Genomic DNA, 13,409 nt, shown 5'->3' on the forward strand with positions numbered 1-13,409 from the left:
AATTCCTTATAATTATTGTTTATTATATACGCAAAATACCTACATGTCATAAATGTTTAAAATAAGAGGTCGCAACACGAGTCTCGATAAAAACGCGGTAAATACGATGTGCTCAATTAGAACGCGGCAAGTACATGATACTCACTAGCACATACCGCTTTTTAGTTGACTACTCTGTAGATACCGCATTTTAATTAAGCAACTATTGAAATTTAGCACATACGGCATAATCCAATTTGTTTATTTTGGTAGTAAATAAAATGATACGGCTTTCAGACATTGCAGAAGCATAAATAAGGTCACAAGGAAACCACATATAGCAAAAACTCGATTTTCAATTTTTTTGCAGATACCGCGTTTTAATTGAGGACAACCGCGTGGCAATCGATTTAGGTATGGACCTACCGTATCCCACACATTTTCGATGGGTGACAAATCAACTGATCTTGGTGGCTACTCCAAAGTTTCTAAACGAGATTCTTGTATGAACTCCATGGTTTCACTGGCAATATGAGGTCTTGCGTCAGTCAGAATAATATTCCCGTACTTTTTTCCGAAGGAAAGGAATTGTGTATTTTGCGGTCAAAAATTACATTGAGAATTATTACATGTTCTCAACAGATTTCAGAAAAAGAATTTTTGGTCTTTATTCTCAACGAGGTATTAATAAAATCTAAAATGTCGATTTTAAATCAAAATTAAACTGTTATAGTTACAGTTCTTCGTCCTATTTAATCTTTTTACACGAGTTGATACCTTTAAAAATTGACAACCAGTTGTTTTATTTTATATAATTTGTTTTTTCTTATTATAATCTAGAGAATTTACAAACTGGAATGTGTTAATTTCGGGCATGCATAATATTATCTTTTAATCAAGATATTTTAATGTTTCTGTCCATTTATATACAGGGTGTTTGGTAAAGAATGGGTCATAGCTTAACCTTAGATTCCTGAGCTTAATAGGTCAATTTAAGCTAACTTACCTTAGTATGAAAGTTGATAATAACCGAAATACAGGGTGTCAAACTTTTATTTTATTTATTCTTGAATATTTCCTGACAGACATGAGATAACAACACGAAATCTGGTAAGCGGGGGTTTTTTGGGATGAGAAATCTAAATTCGCTACCAAAAATGATGTATTACTCAGAGGGCGCCACATACGTCTTTCAGCGCTAATTTAATACGTTCAATTTTCTTTATCCCCCACTCTACATACTTTTTGAATCAAAATTTTTATTCTCTTAATATTTTTACTTAAAAAAGATATACTACATTCATCTCGCTAAACTTAACTGTTTTCAAGATAAACGCATTTTAAATCTACGATACAAGATAATTTTTTGCATAATATTATTATCATTGTAGTTAAACCCGAAAAATAAACTCCATAAGGCGAAACCATAATAATTGTGCCAGGTCTCATATTTATGCCATTGCATCGCAAATTCCATTTGAAGAAATTTGCGATACATTTTTGTAAATTTTTATGGTTTAAGTTATTTTTCGGGTATAACTAATAAGTACAATGATATGCAAAAAATTATGTTGCCTTGCAGATTTTTATCTCGTAAACGGTTGAGTTTAGCGAGATGAATGTAAGAATATTAAGTAAAAATATTAATAGACCCTTTTAATTATTATAGACCTAATTACAGTAGAGCGTCGATTATCCTAACGTCGATCAACCGAACGACCGGTTATCCGAACTCCCGACTCCCGCGCCCCTCACTCGAGTACTGAGCAAGCGTTAGTAATTAAAGCTTAAAATATCTTCAATTTTCTTCAATTGTGTATCCAAAAATATGTTGTTGAAAAGACTGCACTTTTTTGTTTATTTGCTATTTGTCATTATCAAGGTATAAACAAATATACAGTTATATAAATATGGTTTTTATTCACTTGTGGATAAATATGAATGACACTCTCAATATAGTTCGATTATCCGAACAAATCGGTTTTCCGAACACCCATGTCCCCCAATTAGTTCGGATAATCGACGCTCTACTGTAATACCCTTTTTGGGTAAGAATATTAATAGAATAAAAGTTTTGATTGAAAAAGTATGTAGAATGGGCAATAAAAAAAATTAAACTTGAATTAAATAAGCGCTGAAAGGCGTATGTGGCGCCCTCTGGGTAATACATAATTTTTGGTGGCGAATTTAGATTTCTCGTCCCAAATAACCCTCGCTTACTAAATTTCACATTATTATCCCATGCCTGTCGGGAAATATTCAAGAATAAATAAAATAAAAGTTTAACTTTGACACCTTGTATTTCGGTTATTATCAACTTTCGTACAAAAGCAAGTTAACTTAAATCGTCCTATTTTAAGCTCAGGAATCTAAGATTAAGCTATGGCCCATTCTTTACCAAACACCCTGTATTCCATAAAAATAAAAATATTTTTAGACATTCAAATGATGCTGATGATTCATCATTCGATGACGTTTTTCCACTTGGTTCTCATAAATTATCTGATACAAAAATAAAGAAGTCTGCACGGGCTACCTTTACCTACATTCTTCATGTGGCGCATTTTTACGAACTATTTTGGGGATTGCTCCATGTGGTTAGGATCTAGGTATTTTGTGCATGATAATGGATAAAATAAAAAACTGAAAGTGTGGAATAAGTAACAGAAAGAAGTGTTTCAATAATAGCATTGAGAATATGAATTTTTTTAAGATATGGGTTTGTAGTAATACTTGGTGAAATTGTGACTACGTTATTTTTTAAAAACCCAGCGACAGGTTAATTTTTTATTAAAGGAGGATACATTTTTCCGGTATTTTATTATTTTACTTAAGTCAGGGTAAGAATCACCCCAGCATTTTTTAATGGTAATTAGGGTGTCAAATAGGATATCGTTTTAAAGCCATTGCCAATCCCTGTACAGTAGACTCCCGTAAGTTCGGCCTCGGTTAGCTCGGTCTCCGCTAGTCCGGCTGGCTCTCTGCTTGCAGTGGCCACCAATTTTTCTGCAAGATTTTTTTTAATTATCATCGAGGACCAAAACTTGAGCCCAGAGCAAATAGACAACGTCAACGAAACTGGGTTAAATTTTAAACTGCTGCCCAGAAATACCTTTATCACCCCACAAGAAACAGCTGCTGCAAGGTTTAAAGTCAGCAAAAAGATGATAACGGTCGCCTTGTGTTCAAATGCTTCGGGGATCCACATTGACTCCTATTTGTCATTGGCACAGCAGCAAAACTGAGAGCGATTAAGAACATAAATATGGAAACTTTCCCAGTGTATTATCGGTCGCAGAAATCAGCATGGATGGACACATATTTGTTAAGGGAATGGTTCGTCGACGAATTTGTTCCCGAAGTGAAAAAACATTTTACAAAATTAATACTGCCCAGCAAAGCACTTCTACTTCCTGACAACGCGCCTGCTCACCAGGAAGATATTCAGTGTGACGATGAAAAACAAATTAAACTGCTGTTCTTGCCACCCAATGTAACCAGTTTTCAGCAGCCGATGGACCAAGAGGCCATTGAGTGCTTCAAGAGGAAGTATAGGCGAAAACTGCTTTCTGAAGTTATTTCCATATTGAAGGCTGATGACAACTTAGGCCTAGAAATACTGAAGTCAGTTAATATGAAGGATGTTGTGTATATGTCGGCCAAGGCATACGACGAAATACCACTGCCGACTTTTGTAAAGTCTTGGAAAAACTTTGGCCAAATATAGAAGATACGATTGACCAAGCAAACACAACAGCAAATGAGCCAAACTACATTCTTGTTAACGCACCTGATGACAAGGCAGCTTATTGCACTACGTTCGGCAACTACCGAACTGTGATCCCGTTGTTGAAGAAGATGTTTTGGTGTGGATCAACTTTGAAATGGAGCTACACAACGAAGTTTGAACGACGACGACGAAATCTCCGAGTGTGTTATTCGCCAGGAAAATGAGAAGAATATAGAGACGCAAATGCTGCTGAGAATGTGTTTAAGAAGCCAAACCAGGAATGTACAGTAATATTTTTAAATTTTATTAGGCCTACAGTTCTGTAAGTATTGTTTTGTAGTGTTTTTATCCTTCTGTTTTTTCATATGTGGTAAATATATGGCAGAGTATCCCACTGTGTTGTATTCTACATAATGTGCAAGTGTTTTGTGCTTGCTAGAGCCTTACAAACAAATGGGTATTTTTTAGATAGGCATCGGTTAGTTTGGCCACTTTTAAGTTCGGCCTAGGGTTCAGTCCCGAGGTGGCCGAACTTACGGGAGTCTACTGTATATTAGTTTTTAAATTGGATCCAATACTGTATTTTATTTCTTCAAAAAGACTTTTAAACTTTAAATTGTATTTACTGGCTTAATTAGTTGATTTAGTAGACCAATGGTTTTATTTTAATTTCGTTCTTCGCGCAGAATTTGATATTTTTTGGCGAATTTGTCACACTAAGTAAATGATATGATATAAACACAAAAGGAAAGTTAAATTAGACAATTCTCTTGCGAATCAGTTGTAAGCATTAATTTGTAGTCTGAAAATGTATTACCATTGTTTATTCTATTCCGGAAACGGTAGATATTCTTCTTTTTCCCTTTAATTGCCATCTGGGGTCGTCCTCTTGCTCTCTTTCCTGTCCATGGTCTCCATTGTTGTGTCACGGTATTCCACCTATTGTCTATTTGTCTGGCGTTATGACCTGCGAAACTCCATTTTAGCCTGGCTATATGTTGTCCTGCGTCTTTGACTTTTGTTTTATTTCTTATCCAGTTGTTTTGCTGTTTGTCTTTTAATTTTACTCCTAACGTTGCTCTTTCCATGGCTCTTTGTGCCTTCATTATTTTATCCATGATTGCTTTGGTGAAGCTCTTGTTTTTAAGTATTGTTGTATTCTTTATTCTTTAATTTAAAAAAATACGGTAGATATTATTTAGTTGTATTTTATGAAGAATGAATGTGCCAATATGATAGATCCGCAATTTAATAAACGACATCAAGATAAACACGACAGTAGAAAGTATGTTTTGGAGTTAGTAAAAAAATTTAAGGAAGCTGGAAATATAGGTAATAAAAAACGAAAATCTGAAGGGCCTGTAGTTAATGAACCTAGTGCAGTATTAGGATGTATTCACTTACGTAGAATCCATAATCAACTATTGTCAATGGGAAATAAGCCACAATTTTACCAAAAAAATGATTTTATTAACTAAAAGAAAAGAACAGAAAAGAAAAGAAAAGATGGTTTAGATTTGATTACAGTACAGAGCCTCTACTATGTGCTTATACGTATTTCGGAATAACCGTTTCCTCATCGGAGCACCTAGGTAGAGGCACTGAAGTGAAATCAATTCCTTTCCGGGTAATTATCAAAATAATTACCAAAGATGCTACTAGCACCATCTATGAATCAAAAGTCTAATAAGTCAGGAAATAAAATTCGAAATTATTTTTTCCACCTACCTCTACCGTAAGTATACTTTTCCGGACCTGATTGTAGGGAGCAAAGTTGTACTTTTCCTCCCTAGGAAGGAAAATATTTTTCCTCCCTAGGGAGGAAAAGTAAAAGTGACGTCGTGATATTTCATTCATGAAATATAACTTATTGACGCCCTGTACAATATCTATTTTCTATTACGTAAGTATCTATACATTTTAACGTTTATTTATAAAACATCCTGTATTTTGCAGAATGGTAAAAAACAGTAAATTGTTATTTTGATTTAATAATGTTTACATTAATAATTTGACTTATATTTGACAGTTGACAGTTATATTGTCCCTACTTGTTAGTTTTAGTTTTAATAAATTTTGTTGGTTAGTTACATAAATAAATTAAGAATGAAAAATGACTTGTTATTAATTTGAGGAAGGTGGAAAAACCATATGTATAACATGGGAGTAAAGTGCCTTTTCCTCACTTGAATGATTACTGCCCTCCGCTACGCGTCGGGCAGTAAACTTTCCTCCCTTGTTATACAAATAGCTAATCCTCTGAGCTTTTTAAGTTGGAAAAATAAAGCATAACAGAGTACCCTTGTCGAATATTTCGCCAATCTGGTATGCTTTATTTTTCCAACTTAAAAAGCTCAGAGGATAAATAATTTCGAATTTTATTTCCTGACTTATTAGACTTTTGATTTTCTTAACGTTTCGACGCCCAAGTCGGGTGTTCTTTTGATTTAAAATATTGTTTATTGTTTTATTTCAACTATTGTTTTCACCCAATTTTGAAAAAATGTGAAAACTTTGAATTATCTACGTCCGTCTGTCCGTCTGTCTGTAATCACAACTCCTCTGTGAATATACCAGCTAGAATGACAAATTAGGTGTCAAATGAAAGCTTATAATCCAAGGATGGTAGCAAAGGTGAGATATTTGACCTAGGCTGTCTGTCCGACCCCGAATATAACTCCTCCGTCATTATACCAGGTAGAATGACAAATGAGGTGTCAAATAAAAGCTTATAATTCAAAGATGGTACTAAAGGTGAGATATTTGACCTAGGCTGTCCGACCGCAAATATAACTCCTCCGTCATTATAGCAGGTAGAATGACAAATGAGGTGTCATATGAAAGCTTATAATCCAAGGATGTTACTAAAGGTGATACATTTGATCTAGGCTGTCTGTGCGTCGGTCTGTCCGACCGCGAATATAGCTTATCCGTCAATATACCAGGTAAAATGACAAATGAGGTGTCAAATGAAAGCTTATAATCCAAGGATGGTACTACAGGTGAGATATTTGACCTAGGCTGTCTGTCCGTCGGTCTGTCCGACCGCGAATATAACTCCTCCGTCATTATACCAGGTCCATTATTATACCAGGTACCACTGTATTAAGACCAAGTCTCTACAACGCTATGAATGAGTTAGGAATCCCAAAAAAACTCATATGTATGATAAAAGTGACAATGGCTAAGATGATATCAGCAGTAAAAATTCAAAACGACTCGTCAACCCCATTTGAAATACATAGGGGGTTAAGGCAGGGAGATGCGCTGACGTGTCAACTTTTTAATGTAGCATTAGAAAAAGTCGTACGAGACGCTAATATAGATGGCAGGGGAACAATATTCAATAGATCTGTCCAAATTCTAGCATATGCAGACGACGTGGACATTATAACAAGAACCAGAGCGAGAACTGCGGAAATCCTAACCGAGCTAGTAGCAGCAGCAGAACGAATGGGGTTACATATAAATCGAAATAAAACAAAATTCATGGCGACTAACACAAACACAAGAGCTGGAAATGTTGACGCAGATCTAATCATCAATGACCAAAACTTCGAAGCGGTCAAAGAGTTCATATATCTAGGAACATCGGTTAACCCCAATATTAACACATCAGAGGAAATAAAAAGGCGAATAATAATTGCAAACAGGTGTTATCATAGTCTATCAAAGTACTTAGCTAACAAACGTATGTCTCAAAAAACTCGTATAAGGCTGTATAGAACATTGATAGTCCCCGTTCTCACATATGGATCAGGGGCATGGACGCTAACTAAAACAGATGAATCCGCTCTGTCGATTTTTGAAAGAAAGGTGCTACGTAAGATATTCGGAGCGGTCTGTGAGAACGGAATATGGAGGCGTAGATATAACTTTGAACTGCAGAATATCTACAAGCATACGTTTGGTGGAAAAGATATTATCACTATAATTAAGCGAAACCGCCTGCAGTGGGCAGGACATGTAGCCAGGGCCCTTGAATCGAACATGATAAAAAAGATTCTAACAGCGCAACCCGTGGGAATGAGAAGACGGGGTAGACCAAAGCTGAGGTGGATGGACGGTGTAACACAGGATGCCGAGAAGATCGGAGTCGGCAACTGGAAAATGCAAGCAAGGGACAGAACAGAATGGCGTAGAAAGCTTGAGAAGGTCGAGGACCTCTAAGGGCTGTAGCACCAAGATGATGATGATGTCATTATACCAGGTAGAATGACAAATGAGGTGTCAAATAAAAGCTTATAATTCAATGATGGTACTAAAGGTGAGATATTTGACCTAGGCTGTCTGTTCGGCGGTCCGTCCGACCGCGAATTTAACTCCTCCGTCATTTTACCAGGTAGAATGACAAATACGGTGTCATATGAAAGTTTATAATCCAAGGATGTTACTAAAGGTGATAAATTTGATCTAGGCTGTCTGTGCGTCGGTCTGTCCGACCGCGAATATAGCTCCTCCGTTATTATACCAGGTAGAATGACAAATGAGGTGTCAAATGAAAGCTTATAATCCAAGGATGGTACTAAAGGTGAGATATTTGACCTAGGCTGTCTGTCCGTCGGTCCGTCCGACCGCGAATATAACTCTTCCGTCAATATACCAGGTAGAATGACAAATGAGGTGTCAAATGAAAGCTTATAATGCGATTGTACTAAATGTGAGAAATTTGACCTAGGACTTCCGGTTTTAGAAATGCGACCAGAAGTACTGTTTTAAAGTCGCCGGAATAGTACACGTGATATATTAATCGACGCTACTTCGCAAGAAGAGAACAAATATATACTTCCGGTTTCATGACTGTCTGTTCATCTGTCTTTCCGTCCGCGAATACAACTCCTCCATTATTAATACAGATAGAATGACAAATGAGGTGCCGAATGAAAGCTTATAACCCAAGGGTGTTATTAAAGATGAGAAATTTGACATCGGACTTCCAGTTTTAGAGTTGCAACCGTATGAACTGTTCTAAAGTCACCGAAATAGTATAAGCGATATATCATTCGACGTGCCTTAGCGAGATGAGAAAAAATTTTGGTTTTGGTTTTTATATCATTTTTGCTTAAAAAGTTCTAACCAGAAGTGCCGTTATAGTCGCAGAAATAGTACATGTAACACATCAGTCGAAGCGTATTGAAAAGTTGAGTTTTAATCTTTAGTTCCTGTTTTGAAGTCATTTCTGTTTAAACAATGATGACCCAAAGTTTAGTCAAAATGACTCAAAAATTGGTAAAAATTGGAAAATTCAACTATGTAATTGCTTTATGTAAATTTTGTTTAAACATTTCTTTTAAAAAATATTGTCAATAACGGTACGCCTCTGTGTTCGGGTATTTGCCCTTTGAAGCCTTATTTTTTTGTTGTTTTTTCGATTGACCAACTTTCAGTCGCTTGCCAAAAGGTTAATTTTTATTTTTTAATTTTCCAAAACGGTGATTAGAGTCGCTTCTAAATCTCGGTGCCATCATCCTACCGAATACTTCTATCTCGGGGTGGCTATAAATAAAATTTAAACAGAGAGAAAGAGCATTCCGAACGTTGGTTGGCCTGCGACTCGTGCTCTAAATAAGATCGTGTCGCCGCGGTTTTTGTGCAATTGGTAGTAGTTTTTGAGTCATTGGAAAATTAACGTGTAGAATTGTGAGTTTTCGTGAAAATATGGGTAAAAAACGACGTTTGAATCGTTTTATTTCCAAATGGATTAAAAGGTTTGTTTATAAGGTTTCTTTTGAAGTTTGTTGTGCTTCTTTTGTTATCTGGTTGGATCATTATATCGCCATGCTTGAAAGCAATTTATAGGGGAGTGCATATACACTTCGGAAAAAATCAAACAAGATAGAACTTTTTGTAATTTCATTAAGAAATGTTTAATAAAAACAACAAATCAAAAAGTTCTACTCGAGAAGTGGGTGCTTCATTTTTTATTAAACAAATGAATTGCGAAATTAGATGTTTTTTTAAATAACTCCGAAAATATAAACTTATATACAGTATGTCCCTGTAAGTTGTATCCATATGGAAAACTTTTTTATTATTAATTTACGAAAAAAAGTTATTCTTCATAAAAAGCTCTGCATGGTCCAAAACCTAAGATTTAATCATCAAATATCAAATTTTTTGAATATTATACGAGGTATGCCAAAAAGTTTGAATTTCACTCAAGAGTAAAGTAGCTTCATTTTTCACAATATTGAAAATTGCTATTATGAAAAGTTGTTTGGAATTAAAAACTATATTGTAATATGCAATTATATCCTTCTAATTGAAAAAAATTGTATTTGATAAATTATGGATAACTAACATTATTTTCAGTTATTTCAATTTAGATAACTCTTTTATTATTAATTAAGTGATTCTTAATAAAAAGTTTGGCATGGTCCAAAACCTAAAATACAACCATCTTATAACAAATTTTATCAATTTTATACGAGGTATGTCAAAAATATGAATTTCGCTCAATAGTAATACACGTTATTTTTCACAATATCGAAAATTCCTATTATGACAAGTTATTTAGAATTAAAAAGTATGCTTCAGTATGTAATTACATCCTTCTAATTGAAATATTCTGAACTATAAAGGTACTTTACTTTTGATTTAAATTTATTTTTTGACATACCTCGTATAAAATTGATAAAATTTTATATAAGATGGTTGTATTTTAGGTTTTAGACCATCCAGAACTTTTTATTAAGAATCACTTTTTTTCGCAAAATTAATAATAAAAGAGTTATCAGAATTGAAATAACTGAAAATAATGTAAGTTATCCATAATTTTTCAAAAAAAAAAAAAATTTTTTCACTTAGAAGGATGTAATTGCATATTAAAATATAGTTTTTAATTCCCAACAACTTTTCATAATAGCAATTTTCAATATTGTGAAAAATAAAGCTACTTTACTCTTGAGTGAAATTCAAACTTTTTGACATACCTCGTATAATATTCAAAAAATTTGATATTTGATGGTTAAATCTTAGGTTTTGGACCATGCAGAGCTTTTTGTGAAGAATAACTTTTTTCGGAAAATTAATAATAAAAAAGTTTTCCATATGGATACAACTTACAGGGACATACTGTATAAAGATTTTTCGAAAATTAAGTCTGTAGCTTCTATAATTTTTTATTTATATCGCTAAAGTCACCCTTTTCACAAACATTGGCGCACTGTAAACTAGCGTTCGGAGAAGTGCACGGTTGAGTTATTTTAATGTAATTCTTTAACTAATGGATCAAATGAAATTTTACAAATTGGACATGAAAGAAGATAATTAAGCTATCTTATGGTTATAATAAAAATAAATAAAATGTATGGGCGTAAGTACGGTGTTCGCGGAAAGTGAGACTTACATGAATTTTGTTTAAAAATGATTTAAAAATGTGTAACTAATACAATTTTTCTTATAAAACTCTCAATTTTACAAAACTTACCTTTCAAAACTTTTACTAAACGATGTTGCATTAAAAAAAATCTCAAAAATTTAATTCAAATGATACGACGTCTCTAAAAATGTAATTTTTGAAAACTTCGTAGTTTTACAGAATTACCACCAGTTTAAGACGGTATTACTCAAGTTTGAACAGATTTATTACAATTTCATAGGTACTTTTTTAAAGCTTAGGATGTAATCTTTAAAACGCACTAAATTATTTTACTTTGGAGATAAAATACACTATTTATTTTTGAGAAAATTAAGAAAGATAACAAAAATGTAATACAAAAACCGAAAATTACCAGCTAAAAAAATTTTATACAAAGTGATCAAAACTTTTTTCTGTAAAACTTACCTAATACATTTAATAGTAAGCTTCAACAATAATAAATGTTCAACAAAAAAAATTGTTTTAGCTCTTATACAGTATGTCTGCGTAAATTGGAACCTATTTATAACTTTTTTATTATCAGTTTTAGGATATCTTAGACTTTAGACCAGGTAGAACATTTTATGAAAAACAACTTTTTTTCGTAAAATTGATAATAAAATAGTTATCATACCTAATTTTAATAAAATGATGATGGGTATCCGTAATTTGAGAAAAAATTGAATTTTTTTTTCGATTAGAATGATGTAATTGTATAATAAAACATAATTTTTAATTTCAAACAACTTTTCCTAATAGCATTTTTTGATATTCTGGAATATAAAGGTACTTTATACTCTTTAACGGAATTCATATTTTTCACATAACTCGTATAAAATTGATAACATTTGATATCTGATGGTTGCATTTTAGCATGCCAGAGCATTTTATGAAGAATACCTTTTTTTCGTAAAATTGATAATAAAAAAGTTTTCCATGTGGTTCCTAGCTACACAGACATACTGTATAAGAGCTTCTGTATAAGAATTTTCATTGTAATGCCATATTCGGATTCAGCATAATCAAAAACAAAATAGAAACATATTTGATCAAATACAATTATGAATTCAACTATAGTTTTAAAATTATTTATACAGAACAATTATTATTGTTTAAACAATTAATAAACAATTAGCGGCCAAATCTGCGAGTACATAGAACTTTTTACTTTAATATGTATATAAACTCGTTTTCGTTCTAATTGCACTCCCCTATTATGTAGGAATACGTTTTAGATAAATAGTAGTACATGTAGTTATACACATAGCAAGCAACAATTCCCAATTCAGTATAGAAATATGTTTTTTTAAATGCATACAAAGTTCGCGTCTACTTATTAAAATGTATGTTGCAATTCTGCTTGTTCATTGGCGGATTGATACCCTTATGGAAGGTTATCACTCGCATCTTTTGCGCGGACGGCCGATACTTCTTACGATTGGTGATTTATCTCTTAGCGCTGTTTCACATTATAAGAATTTAAGCGTGCGAGGGTTACAACGCACGACGACATTCCAATGGTAGCTCATGTAATCATATGGACTGTTTCACATTATAATAATTTTGAACGTGCGAGGGTTTTCTCGTGCGATAGTTTTGACGCATTTGCCATTTTCACACAATAAGAATTGAGTCGCACGAAGATATGTTGCTGTGTTGTTTGGTATATTATTTTTATTCACACTATATTATTATAATATAGAAATATATAAATATAGAAACTTGACGAGAAATGCTTGGAATGGTGTATACCGTGTACTTAACAGTGAATTTGACGAATTAGGTGGCAAAGAAAAAGACACATTTGGTAAGCACAGCAAAATTAATTATATGTTAGTGATAACAACAGTAATTAAACCTGCTACGTATATTATAATAAACTTTATTTTACATAGTTGCAATTAACGTTGAGTATAGAGGGTGTTCCATCAATATGTGTGAATATAAAAATCTATAAATCGTATCTTTTTGCGTTCATAGGATGGATCCAATGAACTCGGTTCCTCTTATTTCTCTTTCTTCGACAATAAAGTAACCACAACGCTATAATGTGATTTCGCTCCATATAATATAACTATACCTTTTATTCTACGAAATTATATTTAGTTTTATAGGGTAAACGACTCGGAAGACTGGAGTAGGGCGGCCGTCGCGTCTTGCGTGAAATTATCTAAAAACAACATTTAAAACGAGGGGAACAGGAACAACATTTAAAAACGAGTGGATGACGGAGGGTCTTTTAAATTCTGTACATGAAAAACAGATTGTAATCTTGTTCTGAAGCTATTTCCTTGTGGCATTTTTGTAATAAACTATTCTAAATTGAAAATAAGCCACAAT

General features: G+C 33.4%; 1 protein-coding gene across 2 annotated transcripts in view; it reads left to right on the forward strand.

The window, feature by feature from the left end:
* Positions 1-13,409, forward strand: part of LOC114339551 (uncharacterized) — a 233,559-nt gene that overhangs the window by 38,201 nt on the left and 181,949 nt on the right. The window contains exon 1 of one of the 2 annotated variants that reach the window (XM_050655546.1): positions 9,267-9,417. The exons of the other annotated variant lie outside the window; for it this stretch is intronic. Coding sequence (XP_050511503.1) covers positions 9,368-9,417 — 50 coding nt within the window. The 5' untranslated portion in view covers positions 9,267-9,367. Of the gene's footprint in view, positions 1-9,266; positions 9,418-13,409 lie in introns of those variants that run through there. 2 annotated transcript variants of the gene reach the window in all.

This window comes from Diabrotica virgifera, chromosome 7, assembly GCF_917563875.1.
Source record: "Diabrotica virgifera virgifera chromosome 7, PGI_DIABVI_V3a".
Taxonomy (NCBI): Eukaryota; Metazoa; Arthropoda; class Insecta; order Coleoptera; family Chrysomelidae; genus Diabrotica; species Diabrotica virgifera.